Source organism: Xiphophorus hellerii, chromosome 16 (genome assembly GCF_003331165.1).
Source record: "Xiphophorus hellerii strain 12219 chromosome 16, Xiphophorus_hellerii-4.1, whole genome shotgun sequence".
Classification (NCBI taxonomy): domain Eukaryota; kingdom Metazoa; phylum Chordata; class Actinopteri; order Cyprinodontiformes; family Poeciliidae; genus Xiphophorus; species Xiphophorus hellerii.
In genome coordinates this window covers 11,475,916-11,499,077 of record NC_045687.1, presented here as the reverse complement: position 1 = coordinate 11,499,077, position 23,162 = coordinate 11,475,916, and the positions used below count along the sequence as shown (strand labels likewise).

Genomic DNA, 23,162 nt, shown 5'->3' with positions numbered 1-23,162 from the left:
CCACATCTGTTCACGTCTGCTGCGTGCTTCAGGCACGCCCAGGGGCCAGTCTCTCACTCATGCTGTAAAAATTTGATCTATGACGAGGACTCCTGAGAACATTGCGCAATTTCTTAGCAGAATCATTTCCATTGGGGACATTTCTTACACCCAGTTGGAGTCCAGCACAGAATGTGTTGTTTAACTCTGTGTGGGTGGTGATGGAGGACGAGTGGCCAGGAAATTAAAGGCCTGTAGAGAAATTTTGGTTTAAGAAGAACTTTTACCAAGAGTCTACAAAATGACATTTTTGGTTGTTTGTCTGAAAACATATTTTGATGACTATTCTTACTTAGTTTATGCTTAGTTTGTAAAGAGTTTATGCTTTAGTATTTACAATTTCTTCTGCTTCCTCATTCAGATTGTGACAAATTTGTTGGCACTCCTAATTTAATGTAATTTAATTGCTTTTTGAATATTCGGACTTTGCATTTTTAAGTGGATCAGACTTTACACCAACATCTAATTAGTAATTGTTACATCATTAGTAACAACTGGATCATTAGTAATTGTTACCTTTGAGTCATAAATATGACAGAGCGTAAAATGGAAAACAAAAGAGAAAACATGGTTCAAGGAAAGCAGATAAGTGGTGTTCGCCATAAATCAGAAAATTTTATCAAGCTTGAAATTTCCCAGAAAGTAAAAGATGCAAATCTAAGTAACTCTCTTAATCTGCACTCAAGTACTCGCTATGCAAACCTTCTGTTTGGGAGGCGATCCAGCAAACGTAAACAAGTTTGCTACTGGACCAGTGGGGTTTGATCAAAAGAAACCAAGATGCCCTGAAGCACTACTGATGGGTCTGATGTGAAACAGTGGCTGAATATGAAGGAAAGAGGTGCATGCCTGTTGTTAAATATGGTGGAAGTTGTGTTGTTAAATATGGTGGAAGTTGTGTGATTCTCTGCGACTGTTTCACTTGTAAAGACCATTAAGGCATAGCATCATAAACTCTTTGAAATGTTAGACCATTTAAAAACATTTTATCTCTTAATGTGGGATTGTTTTCCTCACTGATTTACTGATTACTCTTATTTTAGTGAGAGTTTTTTTTTTTTTTTTGAATTATAAGTCTTATTTTTTTTGCATATCTTTACCCATGTCGCCATTATCATTTATTATAGTTGTTTAGCTTTTTATTAGGATCTTGTTACTTTTCTGAGAGCGGGGAGGCAGCGAGCGGAACGACCACTGGGTGGAGCCTTCATGTTGGTGCTGGTGACAGCAAAGCGTGAGCGGGGAGGTAGAGGAGGGAGCGAAGTATGTGAGGAAGCCTCCTTCCCAAATGGACTGTGTCAGTGTCAGCATGCTGAGAGCTCACTGTGAGAGCTGATAGCTGTAAAACCTCAACAGTATCTGTGGTCTTGCCTGGAGGAGCGGGCTCCTTCCCTCCGCCACTAGATGATGATGTCTGTGCAATAGGATCTGACTCCTTTATCACCAGAGGTAAAAGGAAGAGCCGAGGAGGGAAACTGGAGAACATCTCATTCAGGTTTGCACTGATACCTCATTCTGTGCTTGGGCTACTCTTCACAATGTCGTTTTATGTTGTCTGTCTGTTGGAATTTGCTCAGATTTTATGACCACTTGTTTTACTTTACTCTTAGACTTTGTTAAATAAATAAAGCTTTGGAGGATGCATGCTGACCAGCAAAGCCAAGATAGAAATCATGTCAACCACTTGTGGTTTGACTAATCTGTATGAATGTCCTGTCATCCTCCAGCCTGGGTTGTTGCATGTTTAAGATGGCCTGTTGTTGGCACTTCAGTCACTGGTGCCGATTGAGCACCGGTGCAGCGGGCCAATGACTGGACAGTGGGTTGATGTCGGTGTCTTTATGAATTTGGTGGGATGGGAAAGGTGTAAAACTCTTAACTTCAATTCTGTAGAATTTCAAATATACACAGTGTCTTCTCTATTCTAGATTATACACCATTGAAAGATATGTCTTCATTTGAATGCATTAGAAAGTAATTGAAATGCTAATGTTGAAGTACAGAAACTCGAACCCTGTGTTTGAGCTTTCTGGAGGAATGTGACTGTTTCCAGACACAAAGACGGAGCTGTGATCTTCCCACTGACTCCGTGTTCTCCTGCCACACACTGACCCACGCCTCCCTGGCTTAACATAGGACTCCTTTTCCTGCAGTCCCCTGTCACCTCAGATACACCCACCCACAGGCCAGGTCAAGTTCTATGCCAAGTTTGATCCAAGCTCCTTTTCATTACAGATACATTTTTTCAGTTCCTGGATCTTTGAACCCGGAGGTCAAAGATGACAAATTTCCTTTGGTTGATCACATTAAATCCTGCAATTCCTTCTTTCTTAGAAACTGTGGTTTAGAAGAGTAATGTTTGTGTGTGTAGCTTAAGGATATGAATGAGCACTCTTGGAATTAGCTTTAATACTGAGATTCAGTCTTGGATGAAATGTCACATCTTTTTTGTTTACTTGAGAAATAAAAACTGCAAAAAGCAGAAAATCTACCAGAGTCTATCTGCTTGTTCTTTGTGTGCTCATGTTTGTGCAATGGCGAATAAGAACTATTGATTGTTTCCAGCTAAATTCAGTAAATCTTATCGAAGAGGAGTCTGCTTTTTGCTGCGATTGGAACAATCTGTTTTGTCGAAGGGATCTGATTGACTTGGCGGACTTCGTGCCTTTTGATAATAAAAAGTAAAAATGTACTTTCCCAGTTTATTTACACACATTTATTTAGAGTTGCACTGATTTTTTTTTTATTCTGATTTTTTTATTGGTACTGCAGCATAATTTTTTTTTCTTGTCTTGCTGTCATCCATTACTTGTGTTGGGACCACAGGTGATGTCACACTGTGTGAGTGAGCAGTCGATTTAAAACTTGATTATTTCTTAAAAGAATACTGATCAAAAGTTCACATCATGCAGTATAAGAGTAGAAGAGTATCTCTGTACATCTATAATGATTTTGCGATAAAATCCAGATGAGACATTGGTAGAAAATAACAAAAGAAGCTGATGTTTTTTGTTATCTTTTATTAATGAGGCAGACTGAGCAGCATGATAGAGATGGTTTGGAGGGCTCTAATCAAGCCTAATGGAAAGTGTACTTATTCATCCTCACATACGTGAAGAAAAAGCTTGTCTAATGTCAGGAGAGGATTGTTTGCTGTGTTGTGCACGTCATCCAAATGTAATCAGAGTTCAAGCTAACACATGGTAGCAAAAATGGCTCTCTATGCATAATTGCTCTGTCAGCAGATGCAGGTAGTGTTGCAGCATAAACATTTTCACTTATAGATGTCATTGCTTCCTTATCCCACCTTATTAAACATACTATTAAGCGCACTCAAGGTAGCTGCATATATAAGAAATAATTTTGTAAGTGCATGATTATTTATTTATTTATTTTACTGATTTTGTACCTTACGTGATGAGCAGAGCTTCCTAATTTGGGTCACATCTGGAGCGGCGGGAGGCTGACGGGGGGGGATCTTCTCCGCACACAGAATTCTAATTTCCTTATTTTCCGAGGAGAATTCTTCTGTGATCTGGGTGGAAATGAGACGTCTGCCTCCTCTGCCAGGATGGCAATCAGGATGGGTATTAGTGGCTTTCTCCCGCTGCGGGAGATGGGGCTATAATTGATATCTCCCTTGATGTAACGCACCGCAGTCCTCTCTGCTGACCCAGCCCTCTCTAAAAATGGATCCGCTTTTCTAAGAACGCTCAAAATACTCCAAGATGCAAAACTTTAGGGCATGCATACTGTCAGTGTCTTTCTTATTTGACTGTGTGACGCTCGTATTTAAGTAAATGAAGAAATCAGTTTCCAGTAGTTATTGGTGCAGTAAGGCTGAAGAAAGCATCCTTATTACTATAATAGAAAACCGTATTGACCGTTTTGAGTCATAAATTTGAAGAGGACTCTGAAATAATAAAAACTGGGACAAAAATCAGATTATACTGTCAAATGAGTCACTGAATACTTATTACATTCTTCTTTCTGATTTCTAAGGACTTATTGAGTACTTAAAATGAGTGCCCTGCCTTTATTCTTACGGTAAGTCTGACTTATAAAGTTCTCTGATTGAAACCAAGAGACTTCAGAGCTTTATTTGCATGTTGCAGACTCGCTCTGAAAATCAGGGTTTAGTCACTTCCAGTAGGAGGAAATTAGCAATCATATTTCCACGCACATCTGAAGCGAACCTGAGGCAGCCTTTTGAAAAAGTGCAAAAACAGCCATTCAGGCACTCACTCAATAACTTCCTGAAGACAAATAGCTAATAGCTAGCGTGAGTTTGATTGGGGAACATAGTTTTCCTACTTGTAAACAAATCGCATATCATGGGGGAAAAAAAATAAAATAACACAAGCACTTGATGTCCAAAGTAAAAGAAGGAAGAGTGTGCTTCTCTTGAGGAATTTTATTTATTTATTTGGATTTTCAGGATATTATATCAGGGAAGACCTTGGCCAATCATGCGAGCCTGCTCTGTGCTGGTTTAGACCTGGAATGGTATTTTAATCAGGTCAGGTGTGGCTTGAAAATGTTTTTTTCATCCATTTAAATTTGCATCGGGTTTAATTTTTTAGCATTTGACCTGCCGATCTATAAAAATGAGACAAACTCAACAATTTGCCAATCGATTGGTAAATCTCGAATATTTTCTTTTTGTGTTTTTGTTTTCTTTACAGTTATTAAAAAATTGCAAAAGAAGTTTGGCTAACATCGAATAATCAAACTCCTGACACAATGCCAGGAATAGTAGGAAAAAGCACAGTGGGTGTGAATGAATTTGCAGGTTCATGTCACAGTTTCCTGGTCTTTGTACATTCCTGCAGCGATAGTACACACAGTTCACCTGAATTATGTGTTTTCTTGCCCTGTTGATATATGACAGTGTCTCCAGTTCTGCATCTGAGGCATTCGAGACTCCAGTTTAGATTTGGATGGGGATGATGAAAACAACCTTGTCAGTACATGATTCAAATAATAAAGATGAATCTCAGCAGGGTGTACTCTTCATTTCTCAATCTTTTCTCATTCGTCTCTTGCTTTTTTATTTTCACTTTGTTTTATTTACTGTGCTTTTTTTAGAGACAGGGGCTTTTTATTTGCCTAGTCAGTGCAGAAGTTTGCAGACTAAGAGTTGAACGGTGCTCTCAGCATTTACCTAATTGGATGAGCTTTCCCTCATTTGCTGAGTTGTGGGAAGTAAGCTCCAGTCTGAGAATATATGGCTTAAGCACTCTAGAAAGGACTCTTCCTTTCCTTATAATGTTGATTATTTTACGCCGATTGAGTGTCTGACTTTATTCAAGACTTTTTCCTTTAGCCTTGAACAGATTTCATCCTGAAATTCTCATTTTTTATCATTTTCTTCCCCCTCAGAACCAAATTAAAGTCTTTTCTGCTGCTCGTCTCCTGTCAGTCTCTTCAGTTTTTGATTCTTTTCTGAGTCAGGAATGTTGTGGTTGCCTTGTGTCGTGCCTGACTGCTGCATGCCTTCACAGTCATGTTTCCAGAAACAGAACTTGACTAACTGCTATAGGTCTTTTGTCCTGAGGCGTCCTCACCCCATTTTATAGGATGTGTTCTGGTGTCTGTTATTTCTCAGCTACATCCTGTTGAGTCCTCTGCATCAGCAAAATCAAACTCCTTGGTTTCCTTGGATACTGAGAAATGTTTTATGGATGATGCTGTAGGTTGTAAAGGTAGGAAGTGTGAAAGGTCAACCTTTTATGCCTCAGGAAGGAAATATGGTTGTTTTTAGGTCCCTAACCGCCAGCTGAAAGGCCTTAGCTGAGTCCTCACTTCCATTGTCTATTATCCTTTAGTCAGACATTAACAGACATTCCAGTAAATGTCATGGGTATTTGCCTCAAGGTACTCAGGCTCACATGCCTCCTGTTATTAAAAATAAGTAACCTCCTTTGTACAGATTTCACTAAAGGTGAAAAGTTCATTTAATGGATTGATGGAAAAGGGACTGAATGTTTGTTTTTATGGAAAGCTGTGAATTCCGTAATCCTACACCAGTTTTCGACAATACTCCATGCTCACTTTATAACCATTACTTTGTTAAATGTTTCTAGAGTTCCATTGGGTCAAGCTTCTGCTCCAGGCCTCTAACCTTTCAACTCTGTTGCTGTGTTTCTAAAGAGCAGAGGTCAGAGGGCAGGGCTTGTGCTTGGAATCAGAAAAATATACTCTCTATTAAAATTCAAGATCATAAAAAGACCTGCACTATATATGGAATTGTAATGTTTTGTGTGTGCCATACTATAATCGCATCGTTTCCAAATGCCTTATATTTCAGGGCACAACAACTGGATTTGACAGCAAAATGAGAAATTTTGATGTTTTAAAATTTCCTTACTATTATTTAATATAATTTACACATGTACACTAGTATTTGTATTGTGGATTATTTTTAAAATATTTTCTTACTGCAACTTCGCAAATGATTTCGCTGTAGCCCCAGTTGTAGAGTTCTGCTTCTTCAATTGATGCAATACTGTTTTTAGAAAGGAGAAGCCATTCTTGTGTCCATAAGAGTAAAAGTAAAATGAATCACCTTCAGCTTAGGAGTAAAATCACTGAAAATGAGTCCGTGGTCAGACTGATATTACATGGTGAGTGCTGATGCTGCTCTGTGTGCAGGTAGCACTCACGCAGAAGCACATTGTGTTTTAACGCGCTGCTGATGGCACAGGCCAAGCTAATTATAAGCCCATATTGCGAGAGCGACAGAAAGACTAGAAGCACTTCGAGAGCCGTCACCTTGGTGCTCCACTAAGCTTCTCTGAGCTTTTTCACTTGTCACTCTTCACTTCGCACCTCTCTGCTGCAGATTTGTGTCCCAATTTAGGCGGCGGTTTAATGTATTTTTGTATTTAACATTTATTTCTTTATACTGAAGATGCATTAACACAGTTCTTACTAAATAAGATCATCTTTTGTTCTTCGTTGTTATTTAGACCTGTTATGTTCTGCTGCTGCTGTCTTAAGTTTCTTGCCCCGGCTTTGCATTTACCTTTTGGTTTAAAAAAAAAAAAGAGGAAAAGATTAGAAATTAGAAAGTATAATCAGATTTTGGATCACCAATTCACTCCTCTGGGATATACTTTAGGAATAGACGTGTACAGATAAGCCTAACTATGCTAACCTTTCATCTTCTCTTTTATCTCTGTCCAGTTCCAGACGATCTCACCCCGGCGGAGCAGCAGGAGCTGGAGAATATCCGCCGGCGAAAGCAAGAGCTGTTGGAGGACATTCAGGTAATCCACAAGAAAGACATGGTTCTGATAGTATGAGATGTATTAAATATATTATTATATATCAATATATATATATATATATATATTACAGATAATAATGTAAAAAAACCCAGTAATGTCATATTGGTAGGAAAAAGATTAACTTAACAACAAGAACACTATGAAATGGAAAAGTTATTTGCCTGAAGTGCATTTGTTTTGTAGTCGGAATTAATTATTTCTTTTCTTGAGTTGTCTTACGAACTCCTGAGGAATGTGAGGTATTTCCTACTAACTAGTCATTGAGGGGGAAATGTTCCCCCTCATTTCTCACCCGTTTCTCTCCTCTAAGTGTCAAAAGAACAAACCTGTTTATCTATCTATATGAGTTCTACTTATTATTTAAATGCTTTTTTGAATTTAAAATGGGTGTAAAATAAAACAAGCAAATGACTGTGATGAAATGTAAACAAGTGTTCAGTGGAATACTTCTACAGTCAAATCAGTTCTGTTAAATTTCCATACATGTGGTCTATTTGCTTCCTTTCCATGACCCATGTGCAGTAGCTGATTCTAGATTGCATCAGGTTAGTCCTGTCACTCGGTAACCAGTAGTAATAGTAAGTGGAAATCTCACCCAGGGGACAGACCTCTGGTGACCCTTGTGCGCTCTGGAGGTGGGATCCATCACCTCATTTTTATGAGTCTGGGACACCATCGCTGCCCTTCCCCCTCCTCCCTTTCTCAACACCACTGTTGCCACTGTTCCCTCCTCGCCCCCTCAGTTGTCTGCATACTGACCCCACTCCCCTTTTGTGACTCCCACACCCTTCTCTCTGCTGCTCCTGTGTTTCAGCCCACCAGAGCCCCTGTCGTTGTCTGCATGAGGACAGTCTTTGTTGGTTTAGGCAAGCATCTGAGGAATGTGTTGTGATTGCATAGCCCTTGAAAACACAGATGTTCCTTTCGTGGTTTATCTTTGCTAAGTTACTATTGTCCACAATGAATGATTTACAATCACTGAAGAACGATATGAATGAATGTAGATTTTAAGAGTACTACTATACATACTGCTTCTGGAAATCTTCTGGGGAAGAAACAAGATTCTTTGCTTTCTTAAATAAATCAAGTGTGAGAGGTCTGTAATTAGTGTAGACCATTTTAGTTCAGGGTTAACTCATTTATATATTGATTTTTTGCTTGTCTTATTCTGGAGTGCTTTTAATGCCAAAAAGAGCATTTTAAAGTCTGAGAGTTTGTTTTCATGACTAGATTAAATGTTTCACAAAACTCAAACTTTTAAAGTTTTTACTCACTGTGAAAGTATTTGGTTAAAGTTTAGATTTTAAACTAGAGATAATTCAGTGCATCACAAACCCCTTAAAGAACTCTGCATAAGTTATTTAATTTGCGCCACTGAGAACCTCTGAAGCAGACCTAGCATTGTTAGTAGCTAACTGTTAGCCGGTTGCAGTATTATCCTCACATTGCTTACAGATCAGTCACATCTTGCCAGCTACTTTGTCAAACAAGACGCCTTTATTGGTCAAATCTGTCAACACAATGACTAACGTGTCACTTCTTGTAACTCCTTGTTTCATTTAAAAAGAAAAAAAAAAAAAACATGCCATTATGTTGTTGGTGAATGTTGTGATAAAGATATGACTTGTGATAAACATTTAAGTCTGTGTTTTGGTTCTTTTCCACTAACTCCTCTTCAATGTGGCTCATTTTTGCTTAAGTTTCTTCCACGTTGGGTGGTTTTTCGTAGCAACTCTAGTGAGTGGGGTTTTCATACAGTGGGCAGCCCCACTGTATGAGACCACGTTGTGTTTGCATGACGTGATCGATGCAAACACAATGCAACAATGAAGAGATGGAACTGTTGTTTGTGGGTGTTTGTCTGATAAGGGCAAAAAGCCAGAGACTAAGATACTGACGGACAGTCTTCTGACGTGGGGTTTTAAGGCTAACTTGCCACACTTGAAGAAGGTACTAAAAAGGGGGCTGGTTGCTCGTAACCATTACTTATGGAAAACCCATAAATTTGAGTAGAGCCGAGCCTCTCTGATTAGGTGCTAGTAGGGAAATGGCCATTAACGTCACTCTGCTTTAAGTTGATTTCAGTCACAGACCTTCAGAGAGTAAGCTGCTTGGTATTTATATAAGTAGCTAATGTTACTACAATTCAAGCAGTCTTTTGTGATACTAATGCTGCATTTACTGCTATAGCAATGGCAATAAGCTTGTGATATACTGTGCAGCCATAGACTTCGGTGATAAATGGAGGACTGCTTGTTGCCTGGTCGACTGCTCAGGTGACTGTCTAGATGCAAATGCATGGAATGTTGTGTGTTGGTGCAGTCTTACTAGGTCTCATTAATCTTCTAGTAAATCGTTCTCAATATGCTTCAAATATACAAATATTACATTATATGTGCTGCACTCCAATATTCCACTCCTTCATCAAGCAGATGTCATGTTCATCAACATGGTCTTATCACCATTACACCAGTCTGGCTCCAGAACAATCGATTTGATCGACAAAATCAGTCTCTAAAGCCATCAGCAAAGCGTATCATAAGACATAATCCACTTATACACTGTGTTGGATCGGTTTATATTGAGTTTATTGCCTTATGAGGTCTGCATCCATGAAAACTGGAAACTTTTTTCCTTAGATTCTATGTTTATGGTTTTGTGTTGGTTACACCCTTTTGTGCCTCTCAGTGATATTGGTAGACTGATGATTTGTTGTATTTTAAGACGGATGTTTGTTTTCTTTGCAGCGGCTGAAGGATGAGATAGCAGAAGTGACCAGTGAGATTGAGAATCTCGGCTCCACTGAAGAGAGGTAAAAAAAAAAAAAAAAAGCAGACCTTACTCTTCCCTTTATGTTTTGCCTAAGCTGGCTCATTGCATCCCCTCTATTAAGTTAGCAAAATGAAGCTGTCAATTATTCATGTTTGATGGCTAGGTTGGGCTTTCCATCACACCAAATGTCCTCCATAAATTGGCTTTGCTTTTAAGGCAGTTTAAATGTTTCATCAGGCACGCCCCCCATGATGGGAGGCCTCATTGAATAATGCAGTGGGTGTACTGGCAGAAGCAGACAATGGATGGTCTCTGGAGAAGGAGGGCTTGGGATTTGGTCTACTTAAGTGGATGGGGATCCTATCAGCTATGAAAAATTCCATCTAACACTTTTTCACTTGCATCAGTAACCCACTGAGGATCCACATACTTTCTTATGATTTGATTTGCATGTGTTAAATGTAGGAAAATCTATCCAAAAAGCTTGTCTTATCACTGCCAAGATGAGTGCTGGACTTTGGCATTTAAAAACCAAAGGAACATGGATGTCAATGACAGGAGGCGATGACGTGTCCTCAGCTCAGAATTGAGGCGCACTTTGACCCCTGAATTATTCAAAGCCTGAGAAATGAGACATTCCCATATGCAGCTCAACCTTTTAACATCTCACTTGATCGGCACGGCATCACTAGCCCCTGCCAAAAAGAAAAATGTCAGAGGGAAAGACACTTCACACTGAATAAATTTACTGTCTGCCTATTCCCTGCTGTTTTTTCTCCAGCCAGGATCAGACCATAACAATTTGTTGAAATAATTTGTGACTTGTTTAACTTTTAGTTTTGCTTTGGCAAAGGACATAATCCCAGCAATCTCTTGGTCCTGTTTTTTTTCTTCTCAGTTGTTAATATTTTTTCACCTTTTGTGACAATCATTACAGTAAATGATTGTCACAGTCATTTGCTGTGGCAATCACAGTAAATGAGTTTGTAAAAGCAGAAATTTAATATATTTATTGGTAGTTTTTGTTTCAAATGGACATAAAGTCGTGCATAATTGTGTGTGGAAATAAAAATAAAAGCAGTAGCAAAGTAGAAATCTGCAAAAACTCATTTAGAGCCTAAACTTATAAAGTGGTTAAATTTCCATCTGACCTGATGAAGCTCATCAGGTTACAAATTTTACATCTTGCTACACATTCAAAATTAGATTCCCATAGCTTACTGCTGCCACTACCATATTTCACCACAGTGATGTCATGTTCAGGATGATGTTAAGTGTTAGTTTTACACCTCACATAGTGATTTACATGAAGGCTAAAATGTTTAATTGTGAGCTGTTATGGTAATAATTAGTGGTATCGGTGTTCTGAATATATACAAATGCACACTTTTTAGATGTTTCCCCCTCAAAGCTTTAATGTCATAAATGCATCTCTGTTCTACAACACATTGTGTTGCTGTCAAGGACAGCTGATGACATTACTTCTTCCTGACTTTCAAGGAAAAATATGCAGAGGAACAAACAGGTGGCCATGGGCCGAAAGAAATTCAACATGGACCCCAAAAAGGTTTGTGTCTGTAAAAACAAGTTTTCTTCCCCTCACGTTTGAACGTGTAGTGTGTGATTTGGATGTCTGGTGTCTTCCTCAGGGGATCCAATTCCTGATTGAGAATGACTTGCTGAAGAATACCAGCGACAACATTGCTCAGTTCCTCTACAAAGGCGAGGGTCTGAACAAAACGGCCATCGGAGATTATCTGGGAGAGAGGTCAGCAGAGTTCTTTCTTTCCTCTTTTGCTCTGTCTAAACATCTCGCTCTTTTGCTTTTGATCTCTTTAGCAGCACACATCCCTGTGAGAGATGAAAGCGCTGAATGCAGAGAGCATGCTATTGCTTTGTTTCCGTTTTGTCAGGCCCACACCCTTTCCTTTCCCAAACATTGGATATTGGTTCCACATTTCAAGCACTGTCTCAGGACAGTGCCACTTACTCAACAGTCCTCCATGTGTCTTTGGTTATTACACTCATTCATTCCAAGTGATGGGTCACGAGACTCAGAAGTTGGAAATGCGTATGTTTTACGTATTTAAGGATTTCACTGGAGAGAAAAGATCATCAGAAGAGAATTTGGTCAATGTCCAGTCTGCTCTACTAAGGGATTGATGTGAAATTAGTTCTAAGCTCACAGTGGGATCCACTGTAAGCCCCCCGCTGGATTATTATCAAACTTTAAAATGTTTGGTGTCTTCATTGCATGAAGAGTCTTGAGATTTTGGTGGTCATTTGTCCACTGTGGTGATTGGATATGATTCTTAGCTCCTTAGCGCCTCTCCATCATCCCAAAGGAAAGATCATTTACTCTAAAGGATTTTAAGGGCGGGATGATCTCATGATCGAGTTTGGATGATAAGTAAGCAGGGCGGGGGGATTCATCTTCCCTCCTGTTGGATTCATGGGGAGTATCACTTATAACACTGGTGTTTTAAACTGGTTTCAAGTAGGTCAGCAACAGAGTTCACAAACACATTTATAAGGTTTTTTTTGACGGTTACATTTTGAAATTTTTTTCTTTTCAGTATATACATTTGTTAGAGGTGCAATGCTCAGGTGTTTACCTACCAATATCGTTTACCAGTTTTCACAGAGAAATTGTGAATTTTGTTGCCAATTTCTGACTCCTGGTTTTTTGTAAAGCTTTGCCCTGCTAGTATCAGTTTAGGCCCATTTAAACTTCTCAGTAAGATATGTGATATAAGATGTTAGAACAGTTTTAGAAGTAGCTTTCTAGCCTTCTTGCTGTGAGCAAATTGTTTACATTAGGAGCAGAGGTCACATTATACCATCAGTCGCAAAAGCACAAAAGAGGGAATATTTATTGCTATTTGTTTGTCCTTCCTGTTATTTACATGATGTCTTGCTCTCTCTTGCCGTCTTGCAGCCAGACTTCATTTTTAAAAACTTGATTGATACTGAAGATGTCTGACATTAGGTTTACTTCATTCAACAATTACATCTAAACCAAAGAATGTTGTTGTCAGTGTGAACTGGTAGTGTGCACATATGGGTGCGCACACTACCAATGACTGGAACAAGAATGGATTATTGATATTTGGATCATTTGGTTAAACGATCACATCTTTAGCTCGAGCTAAAGATCTGCTAATTCTGCTTACCTGATTATAAAATTCTAGAGGTAAATGTTAGGATAACTCTGAATATTTTGCCTATTTATTTTAAATAGTAAGTGTTGATTTGCTCACTATGTTGCTGTAACAAGTTTGTCTTGCTTTGTTTCCATCAGAGATGATTTCAATATCCAAGTCCTCCATGCTTTTGTGGAGCTTCATGAGTTCACAGACCTCAACCTGGTTCAGGCCCTGAGGTAAGTCACCTGCTTTCAAAAGTTGCAAGGTGCAGCTGTTAGCTTTAGTCTCATAAATCACAGAGGCAAAGAAATTCATCTGCTTCCCAGAGGAAGTGAGAGCGTTGCTGATTAAAGTGTGTCCCATAACAGGCAGTTCCTGTGGAGTTTTCGTCTGCCGGGAGAAGCCCAGAAGATCGACCGTATGATGGAAGCCTTCGCTCAGCGCTACTGCCAGTGTAACCCTGGTGTTTTCCAATCCACAGGTAAATTTGATGTGTTGCTACAATTTTACAGCTTTACAAAAAATGTGAGTTAGACATTATGTTCAATATCAGAATATGCTTGCTTGATCTCGTAGGGAAAAATGACAGTTGGAAAGCTAACAACCAAAATGAAATTTAAGTAAATAATAAGTATATATGTATATGGAAACATTTACAAATCCATATAGGAGTTCAGAGAAAACTTAAACTTAGAGTCCCTCAGAGTTGGGAGTTGCATAATTTAATGGCTACAGGGAGGAATGATCTCCTGCGGCACTTTGTATGATTTGTTTTTTATTCTAAATAGGATTTTATTAGTAAGAATTCCAGAGAAATATGCAAAAAGGCATGCAAAAAATGTAACCAGAGTGCACACAGTTTTCATTTTTCTGTTTAGTCTTCTGTTACATCTGGGTATCACACTAAGGTTGAAATCTGTATGAGAAAAACAGACTGTAAGGCCAAGACATGGTGGCCAGTTGAGGAAGATCATTTCAGAGCAGCTCCTTATCAGCTGAGCACGTGGTTTCTGGAAAACGATGCTCCCAACAGAGCAGGCGCTAACACGCATCAGATGGATATGAATATTTAATGTGCTTTCTCAAACCTAACAGTGCTGATAAAGTGCTGCTGTGTCAGCCTTCTGCTTGCTGTGTCGTCCCTCCGCTCATACTTGATGCACGTTTAGAGACGCACATGCATGCTGGAGTGCCCACGTGCGGTCTTGCCCACTCTGCTCGCAGACAGTGCTACATCTGTCCACTCCTCTGTGTCTGAAATCACGCTGCATTCAGCTCAGCTGGCTCACATTCATACTTAATCATATTATTATACAGTGAAACCATGTTTGTGATGAACTTTAACGTTTCACCCACTTGTAAACCGACCAGCTCTTGCTGTGCGTTACAGATACGTGCTACATCCTTTCGTTTGCCATCATTATGCTGAACACCAGCCTTCACAACCCCAACGTGAAGGACAAGCCGACCGTGGAGCGTTTCATCTCTATGAACAGAGGCATTAATGACGGAGGAGACCTACCTGAAGACCTGCTCAGGGTGAAAAGAGTTTCCCCACTTAACCTCCAGTGATCATTCCCTCCCATCTATACATTTTTTTCATCAAACTTTATTTTCTTTTGTCGCAGAATCTATACGACAGCATAAAGAATGAACCTTTCAAAATTCCCGAGGATGACGGCAATGACCTCACACACACTTTCTTCAACCCAGACAGAGAAGGCTGGCTGCTGAAGCTGGGTGAGTTGGAGACTCTGGTGTTACATCTCTTTCCGATAGAAGACTTTGTTTTGGCAGCGTTCTCTCCAGAGCTCTATGGCCTGTGAGTGCCTGTGTGTGTGTTAAGGCGCAAGTGTTCATATGGGAATAGGTGTGCAAAACACCTGAAGGCATCTCTCTGCCTGCTTTAATGTATAATGAATCAAGACTAGAACAAGTCAAGGCATTTCAATTATTTAAGAGCTTTTCATAAACTACATTCCAAGCACGCAGAGGAAAAGCAACAGTGAATTACATGCATTTGAAAGTAAACACACCCTTTGAACTTTATTTTATCAGGTTACAACTATAAACTTTATGTCTTTTATCAGGATTTTGAGATAGACTAACATAGGACATGATTATGAAACAGAAGGAAAGCGACACATGGTTTTAAAGATGTTGTATTTAACCCCCTTTACTTTGATACTCCTAAGTAAAATCCTTTACGACCAGTTGCCCTCAAAAGTCCCCTAATTATGAAGTCCAGCTGTGAGTAATTTAATCTCAGTAAAAAGATAAATGTCCTGAAAGTCCTGAAGCTTTCAGAGGTGTGTTTGAGAAGATTGGAGAACAAACAGCATCATGAATGCAGCAGACAGTTTAGGGATAAAGTTTAAAGCAGGGATAGGTTAGAAAACAACATCCCAAAGAGCTTTGTTACTACAAACCTGCAGAGACATGACTGTCCAGCCTATCCAACTCTGTATTTTCTTTTTTTTTTTTACTCATAATGCATTTTGAGCCACAAATCAATTTCCTTTTCTCCTCACTATTATAGATGACTTTGTTTATCACATTAAATCCCAAATGGATAGATTGAAGTCTGACGTTGTAATATGACAAAATGTGGAAAAAATACATATACCAATAACTGTTATAGAAATAATTTCACATCCTCACTATCCTCCGACTCTTCAATCTTTGTTTCCTCTGAGATGTTTCTGTTGTACAGCTTCACTGTGAACAAGGAGGCCTGCATGAATTTGAAATGGAAGAGTCAAATATTTACATCACAGTGAATCTTTACAACCAACTCTAATAAAAAGTGAGCAGTTACTTTTTCCAATGACTCCTTATGGGGAGAAATGAGTCAAATAATCACGGTGGAAGGTCAATTATTGACATAACTGAAATAAACCTAGGTAATTTTTTAATTTAATTTATTTTTTTTTACTTGTAGTGTTTTACAGAAGCCATTCACATTGAGTGGAGCTCCCTCTTGTGGAATGGAAGCTGTAAAGCAGTTCATTGAAGCCTCACTAATTGAAAAGGACTGTGGTGATATAATTACTTACCATTTGATTTGTTATGTTTTTTTTTTCCCCCTCTTCGTTTGTTTGTTTGTTCCCATGATTTTGGCTGTTGTCTTTCCTCAGGAGGTATGTACACCTGCTCTTCCGAAAAAGCTAGTTCATCTCTCGGCTCTCAGGTGCTTTTGGTGGTCTGCCATGCTTTCTGTTCCGTTTCTCATGTTTTAAATTTGATTCAAACAAGGTTATGTCACTTTTTTGTCTTCTCATTGGCTCATTTGAAATTTCAGATGTTTGTCTCTTTTTTTATGTAAATAAGCTGGTCGGTTTTATCTTCGCTGGGTGGTCACTGAGTGCATTCGCCACATAGTGGGCTCGAACTCAGGGAGCTGCTGCTGCTGCTGAACAGCTTTTATTCCTCTGTATGCTCTGGTGGTCACTCTCTTGGATCTCCTTTTTTGTTAGGAAGGTGCATTATACCTTTTTAACATCCTCTGAGCACAGAAAAGATTTTAAAAATAATCAAAACCTCAGAGAGTTGCTCTGTGGTTGCATGAAAAGGGAATACTGCATCTTTTTATCAGCAAAACTCTCCTCTACTTATCTCATGCTAGAACTGGATGTGAAGAGTAAAAGTGTGGTTGCAGGCTGTTTTGGTGGACCGGAGTGGAAAAAACTGTGGGGGAGGGGGGAGAGCAAAAATTGGACTCAATTGACATATCTAAGCAAAAACACACAAAAAAAATGCAAATTGGGTAGATCTGCCAGAATTATGAGCTTCCTCCCCTCTGCAGGAGTTAAAAACATGAACATTTGTTTATCTAAAACCAAAACATACTTCCTCTTGACCTCCCACGGCCTATCTTGCATGGGCTACTCCCTCCTCTCCAGCTCCATTCCAGTCCAACAACATCCACACTCCCCTCCTGCAACAGCAGGCTGGTTGGCATCTCCTCTTTCCGGATGCTGTTGCAGAGGGGACTCTTTTCTGTGAGGAACCGACGTGGCTTGTCTGGAAACGGCTCAATGATCTTTGTGATTCTGCCAATGCATCTGTGTTTTTTTCTGTTGGTCTGCTTTGTTTTTGTTTCTGTTCGACACGTGGCGAGGAGCCACAGATCTTCATCTCTGTCAAATGTCAACAATGTCTTTAGATACTAAGCTTAGACATAAGTTGTGTCTGGATTATGACTGGATATCATATACAGTCTTTGCTGTAATATGATGACAAAAGTGTGTTCTTTGATTTGTACAAAAGTTTCTAAACCCGACCTGTTGGGGGGGAAAAGGGTTGTGCTGCACACCTTTGTTTCTTTTAACTAACCTCGATGGTGGGATTTTCTTGTCTAGACAAACAGGAAATTCAAGTCTGAGATGCCTTTAGAGAAGGCAAGTGTCCTGTCTGGCCCGAGCTCTCCTATTTTTCTCAGTTTGTCGGCATCCCATTCCTCCCAGCATTTAGCCGCCCATCTGCTTCTCTAATCAGGTTTCCCTTCACAGGAAGTATTGGTAACAAAGAGGCCAAGAGGTCAACCATAGATCAGTGAGTGCAGAGTTACCCCCTGTGTCTCATACCAAATCCTCAGGCACCTCTTATTTTGCTAAATCAGATTAACGTTTGAACCTGGCATTAAAATCCATCCTGAGATTTTAGTTTCTGTCTTTACTTGCAAATAAATACAAGTCACTGAGTGGTTGACAAAATTTCTTTGGAAGTAAAACACATCTTGATGTTTCATATTGACTGCCTTCTTTTAAATACATGCCCCAGTGAATCAGATGTTTTAAAGCTGGGTGGGATGCAAAGCAAGGAGTTTTAGTCCGTAGATCTTCATTTATGAGGCCAGTAGTTTTCAAATGTCTATAAAGTCTGATATTGTGGTGAAGGGGAGAACTTGGTGATAAGTGGTGTGGTTAACAGGAGACCCCTGAAGCCGTCATCTGTCTGTCTGCCCATACATCCGTCTGCCTGTCTGCTGCTCCACTCGGTGCTTCTGGTGCTCGTCTCTCTTTCTCCTCGTCTCTTCGTCTCGCCAAGCCTTTCTGATTCTGGCTGTTTGCTCCACAGGGGGCCGTGTTAAAACTTGGAAGAGAAGATGGTTCATTCTCACAGACAACTGTCTTTATTACTTTGAGTACACCACAGTGAGTATCATTTATCACTGATCCCGTCACATGTTATTCTGTAGAACCTAGTCATTTACATTTTTTTTTTCTTTTCTCCAGGACAAAGAGCCCAGAGGGATCATCCCGTTGGAGAATCTAAGCATCAGGGAAGTTGAGGATAAGAAGCCTGTAAGTAGTGTACCCTCTAGTGGTGCATATAAAGATTACAAATTATATGATCTGTATAGTGTGTTAGATTTGGCAGCAGCTTGGAATTGTAATTTTCATGTTCTGGAATTCTGTCCATGTCATTTCTGCAGCATTGCTTTGAACTTTTCATCCCTGACAACAAAGATCAGGTAATAAAAGCTTGCAAAACTGAGGCGGATGGTCGCGTTGTCGAGGGCAATCACACCTTCTATCGCATCTCTGCCCCCACTGCAGAGGAGAAAGATGAATGGATGAACAGCATAAAGTAAGAACTTTTTTCACATTACAGTGCAGCTTGTTCCCTCTGGAACTGGAGTTTGAAACCTCATTTTAATGTGTTACAATGTCCCAGTCAAAGTCCAGGCCTAAATCCACTTCAGAATGTGTTGCACGATTTAAAATTAATTTGCACACATTAATTTTGCAGATCCATTGCAGTCTGTTGTTTTATTGTGAACAAATTTTGAAAAACAAATCTAGGAATATGAAATAAATACATTTAAACTACATCTATCTGGAGATACCTGTCACTATTAAAGCTCTATAAAGGTGTGGTAGTTTGCACGCTGTATTCCTTTGCCTTTTTCCACTAACAGCTTTCTCTGTATCTTTTTTCACAGAGCTGCTATTAGCAGGGACCCCTTTTATGAAATGCTTGCAGCCAGGAAGAAGAAAGTGTCGTCAATTAAGAGACACTGAGCTCCTCCGACGTTGCGCTCGACTCAAAAAGGGGGCTGAAGGTCTGACTGTCTGCCTCCCCCAACTGGGTCGGTGCAGAAGCCATGGTTGAGCTCTCCCTCAGACGTCTCCAAGGAATTCTTCACGGATTGGTTCTGGCACTGGCCTCTACAGGCCAGAAAAAATAAAAATAAAAATAAACAGGAAGCATGCTGGGGTTTTAGATAAGAGCCGGGTCAAAGCTTCCTCCAACCTTCTTTCTGAATGTCTCCTCTTTTCTCTCACAGCTTTGGAGGTTCTGTGTCTCAGGCAGGAAGGGAATCTTGCTGGTAAAATCCCCTTTGAAAAAGCTTTAAGAAGTCATTATTCAAATTCATTGCATATATTGACAACAGGCTCCTGCAATCCCATCTTGCACACGTCGTTTTAACTCAGCAGGTCTGACCCAAGTGTGGCACCAACAACCAAAAGATTCCTCAAAGCTCTTCTCTGATGTGCTTTAATATCTGTTAGTAACAAGCGTCTATTTTTAAAGCTTTCATTGTTCAGTTCTTCTTTTTGTCTGCCTTTGGATATAATAGAGCTTTCTTGCAGCAGTAGCTGCTGAAAGACTTTCAGACGGAGGGTTGGAGCCATTTGGAATATTTAGTCCTTTTTTTTTTTTTTTTTTTTTTTTTTTTTAAAGAAAGTGTAACTCTGAAACCTGTTACAAAAGAGTTGCCACTCAGGAGATTAAAACAAAAATGGAGAGCTCCTCACGACACAGCCATTCAAAGCTCGCCTCGCTGAGTCAGAATCGTTAAAAGTTTGTTTTCTAAATATCCTGAAGATGCTTCACGAGGATTAGTGTTGAGCATCTTCATCACCTTAGTCTGCAAAACATATTTATTGGCTCCATTTAGTCCACTGCAGCTCTACTCTGGACATTTAGTTTCAAACGGATATAAATTTTTCTCTAATTTGATCAATTTGGTTATTCCAAAGTTTTATTGAAACGGCGTAAGGATAAATAGAGACAAATATGTAATAACGAAAAATTTCTTCCTAATTTTTGTGATAATCGCACAGAGTGGGAATTTGCAAAGTGGGCCTTGACTGCCGGCATCTTTTAATTATCTCCAGTTATCCAATTCGCACTTGAACACCCCAAACTGAGCTCTGAAAAATCTCCGTTGCCATGCAGACGGTGGGTTTCCTTTTTACAAAGCTTCCAGGTTAGTGTGGACAGAGCCTTAGTTGCTTTCTCACACTCTTTGTACTTTATATGAAGCAAAAGATCAGCATCTGTCTAATACTGAGATAATTTAAATGCTAGAGAACGTTAGTGCTTGGCACTTTTTAGAAAATGTGACTGGAATTGCTGCTGGTTGGCGAGCCTGATTTAGTTTTCTTTACCCTTTCAAGCACAGATTTTTCATTCTTCCTTCTTGTTTGTTTGTTTTCTTTAATTTTTGGTGCAGCATTAGCTTTTTTTATTTTTTGGCATAACATCTCTGGTCATTGTAAAATACTGTAAACTCCAAGTTTGTGTGGAAGCCATATCGTAAAAAAACAAACAAAAAAAAAAAGTTGCTGTTGAAGCTCCAAACTATGCCTGTAAACGAGTGGGATGTACTTCGTCTCAGGATGTTTTTCTTTTGTATGAAACGGGGCGGGTGGGAGTGCTGGCAGGGCTGCAGCAGTGACGAACTGAAAATACAATCACAAATTGTATATTTAGTTTTCCTTCTTTTCTTTTCCTTGTCCAGAGTTGATTATCTGTTCCTGTTTCTCGTCCTTTCCGCAACTTCTGGCGACTGCTCTCAAGAGGATTAGGAAAGAATGCAGAGCGGTCAAAATTCTCAACAGTATTGTTTTATTTATCAAAGTTGTACATATTTAAATATATAGTGGGCATTTTGTCCTGAGTTGTTAGTTTTGACATTATTTTGTTTAGTACACTGTTATAGTATTTCAGATTTCTTATCAGTGCCATTTACTCAATTTGAAATAAAGCCTCATTTGTCTCAACACTGACTCATGGAATCTGTGTGCTGCAGTTTACAAGATTCTCCAGCAGGTGGCAGTAGAGGATAAGGCCTATCCTCCATTAGTTTTTGGATCAGGCGAGTGTTATTTCAACCACACACAAATAAAAAAGATCCTACCTTCTGTTACTGTTTAAACCCGGCTTTTATTTACCGCTCCATAACATTTCATACTACCTTACAGGCTTGCTTGTTAAAGTATTTATGGCACAAAATTTCGGCGCAGCGGGGTAAAGGTCGATATTTACAAGTGAAAGAGTATCGTATTCAGTGATGCCTGGAAAAGTAATCAATAGAAACGACTTTCTCAATGGGACAGTCGTGCAGGAAACGGAGGCATTAACTGTCATACCTTTCAATAGAATGCATGTTGGAAATGATGAAGTCTGAAATGCATTAAGATTCACATCCACTCCAATAATTTCTATTAGTAGGTTTGACTGATTCTTAAAGAGAGTGAGTTGAGTCTTGCCTGTGGAGAAAAATCCTTCTACGTTTTTGGGGACCTTTGGAAGGTTTAACCTAAGCCTCATGTGTACTTCAACATTTAAAAGTTTTGAATCTTGTAATTTTTTAAAAATTATTTCCATCCTTTTTTTTTTTTTTTAAGTCCAATAAGCAATTCAGAACCTCAAGCTTCAACGTATTTTATTATGATTTTACTATCAGAACGCTGTGCCTAATTCTGAAGTGGAAGGAAAGCATGGAGCACATGGTAACTCTGGAGGAGATGTCCGATTTTCAGTTTTCTGCAAACCGGATGGCGGTGCTTTCACTCAGCAAGTACATGGAAGCTGGTCAGAGATTTGATATGAACATGAGTGGACGTAAATACATGGCATTCCCAGAATAAACCAGTCAGAGGCTGACAAGGAGTTCAGACTCGGGTGGGAACATGTCATCAAGGGGGAACAATATGTTCCCCCTTGATGACAAAGAAATGATTTCTCAATTTGCTGTCATCCTACTTCAGTCTCATTGTTCTGCAAAAGTTTGATGACCTCAATCAGATGATTATGACGATGTAAACTAATGCATGAAATTGCAAAAGATGAAAAAAAAAAAAGTTAGTCAAGATTGTGTCAGTAGATCCTGGAAAATGGAGAAGAGAAACTCGAGCAATGCACAAACGTACAGGAATATTAATCATTTATGGTTGAACTTTGGAAACAGCAGATTTATAGATATGGTTGCTCAACCAAACTGAGTAATTGAAGAGAGAGTTCCTACTGGCAGGACAAACAGACTCTTTCTAATAAAACACCAGAAATAATGTCAGAATGTAAAAAGCAAAAAACTAATCTGACTGAAGTTGTGTATAAAAAAAAGCAAGATAGACCATATTAACATCAACCATGCAGATTGATTTGAACCATCAGGTTCAAAAAAGCTTCATTGTTGAACAGAGTTTACTTTCCCTGCATTAAGAACTGGGAACTTTGTCAGAGTGGAGGGGAAGGAAAAACAAGCCTTGGGATTTCTGGAGCTGCCTTTATGTCAGCCAAGAACAGCCCAGAGCAAAAAGCCAAGCAAACACAGGAGTGATTTTAAATAAAGTAAGGAAAAGGTAGAGCAGCCAGAGTCTCCATCTGAAACCAGCATAACTGTGGAAAAGACCTGACTGAAAAGGGCTGAATTTGGACATTTTCAATTACTTTTCCAAGAAGACTGGGAGAGGCTTCCAGGGAAAAGGTGTTCCAAAGCTTTTTTGGAAAGCTGCTTTTTTTCCCAGAGGAGCCTTAACTAAATATCAAACACATGATGGAAATTATCGAGTTGCAACATTTATTCATTAGCGTGAAGCATTAAAAAAAATAAATAAATAAAATCCTCCACAAAGTCTTGACTGGATCTGAAAACCTCTCAGTCAGCACTTGCAGG

General features: G+C 39.3%; 1 protein-coding gene across 4 annotated transcripts in view; it reads left to right on the top strand.

Annotated features, from left to right (window-relative positions):
- cyth1a (cytohesin 1a) overlaps positions 1 to 21,266 on the top strand; it is a 40,673-nt gene extending 19,407 nt beyond the window's left edge. For 2 of the 4 annotated variants that reach the window (XM_032587225.1, XM_032587224.1), the window contains exons 2-13: positions 7,228 to 7,310; positions 10,079 to 10,143; positions 11,604 to 11,670; positions 11,753 to 11,871; positions 13,405 to 13,485; positions 13,618 to 13,730; positions 14,640 to 14,788; positions 14,878 to 14,990; positions 18,327 to 18,405; positions 18,487 to 18,555; positions 18,687 to 18,841; positions 19,197 to 21,266. In XM_032587225.1, the coding sequence (XP_032443116.1) occupies positions 7,228 to 7,310; positions 10,079 to 10,143; positions 11,604 to 11,670; positions 11,753 to 11,871; positions 13,405 to 13,485; positions 13,618 to 13,730; positions 14,640 to 14,788; positions 14,878 to 14,990; positions 18,327 to 18,405; positions 18,487 to 18,555; positions 18,687 to 18,841; positions 19,197 to 19,275 (1,172 nt within the window). In that variant the 3' untranslated portion in view covers positions 19,276 to 21,266. Of the gene's footprint in view, positions 1 to 1,351; positions 1,535 to 7,227; positions 7,311 to 10,078; positions 10,144 to 11,603; positions 11,671 to 11,752; positions 11,872 to 13,404; positions 13,486 to 13,617; positions 13,731 to 14,639; positions 14,789 to 14,877; positions 14,991 to 18,326; positions 18,406 to 18,486; positions 18,556 to 18,686; positions 18,842 to 19,196 lie in introns of those variants that run through there. The other 2 variants (XM_032587226.1, XM_032587223.1) reach the window with 2 other exon arrangements.
- The last annotated feature ends 1,896 nt before the right edge of the window (positions 21,267 to 23,162 follow it).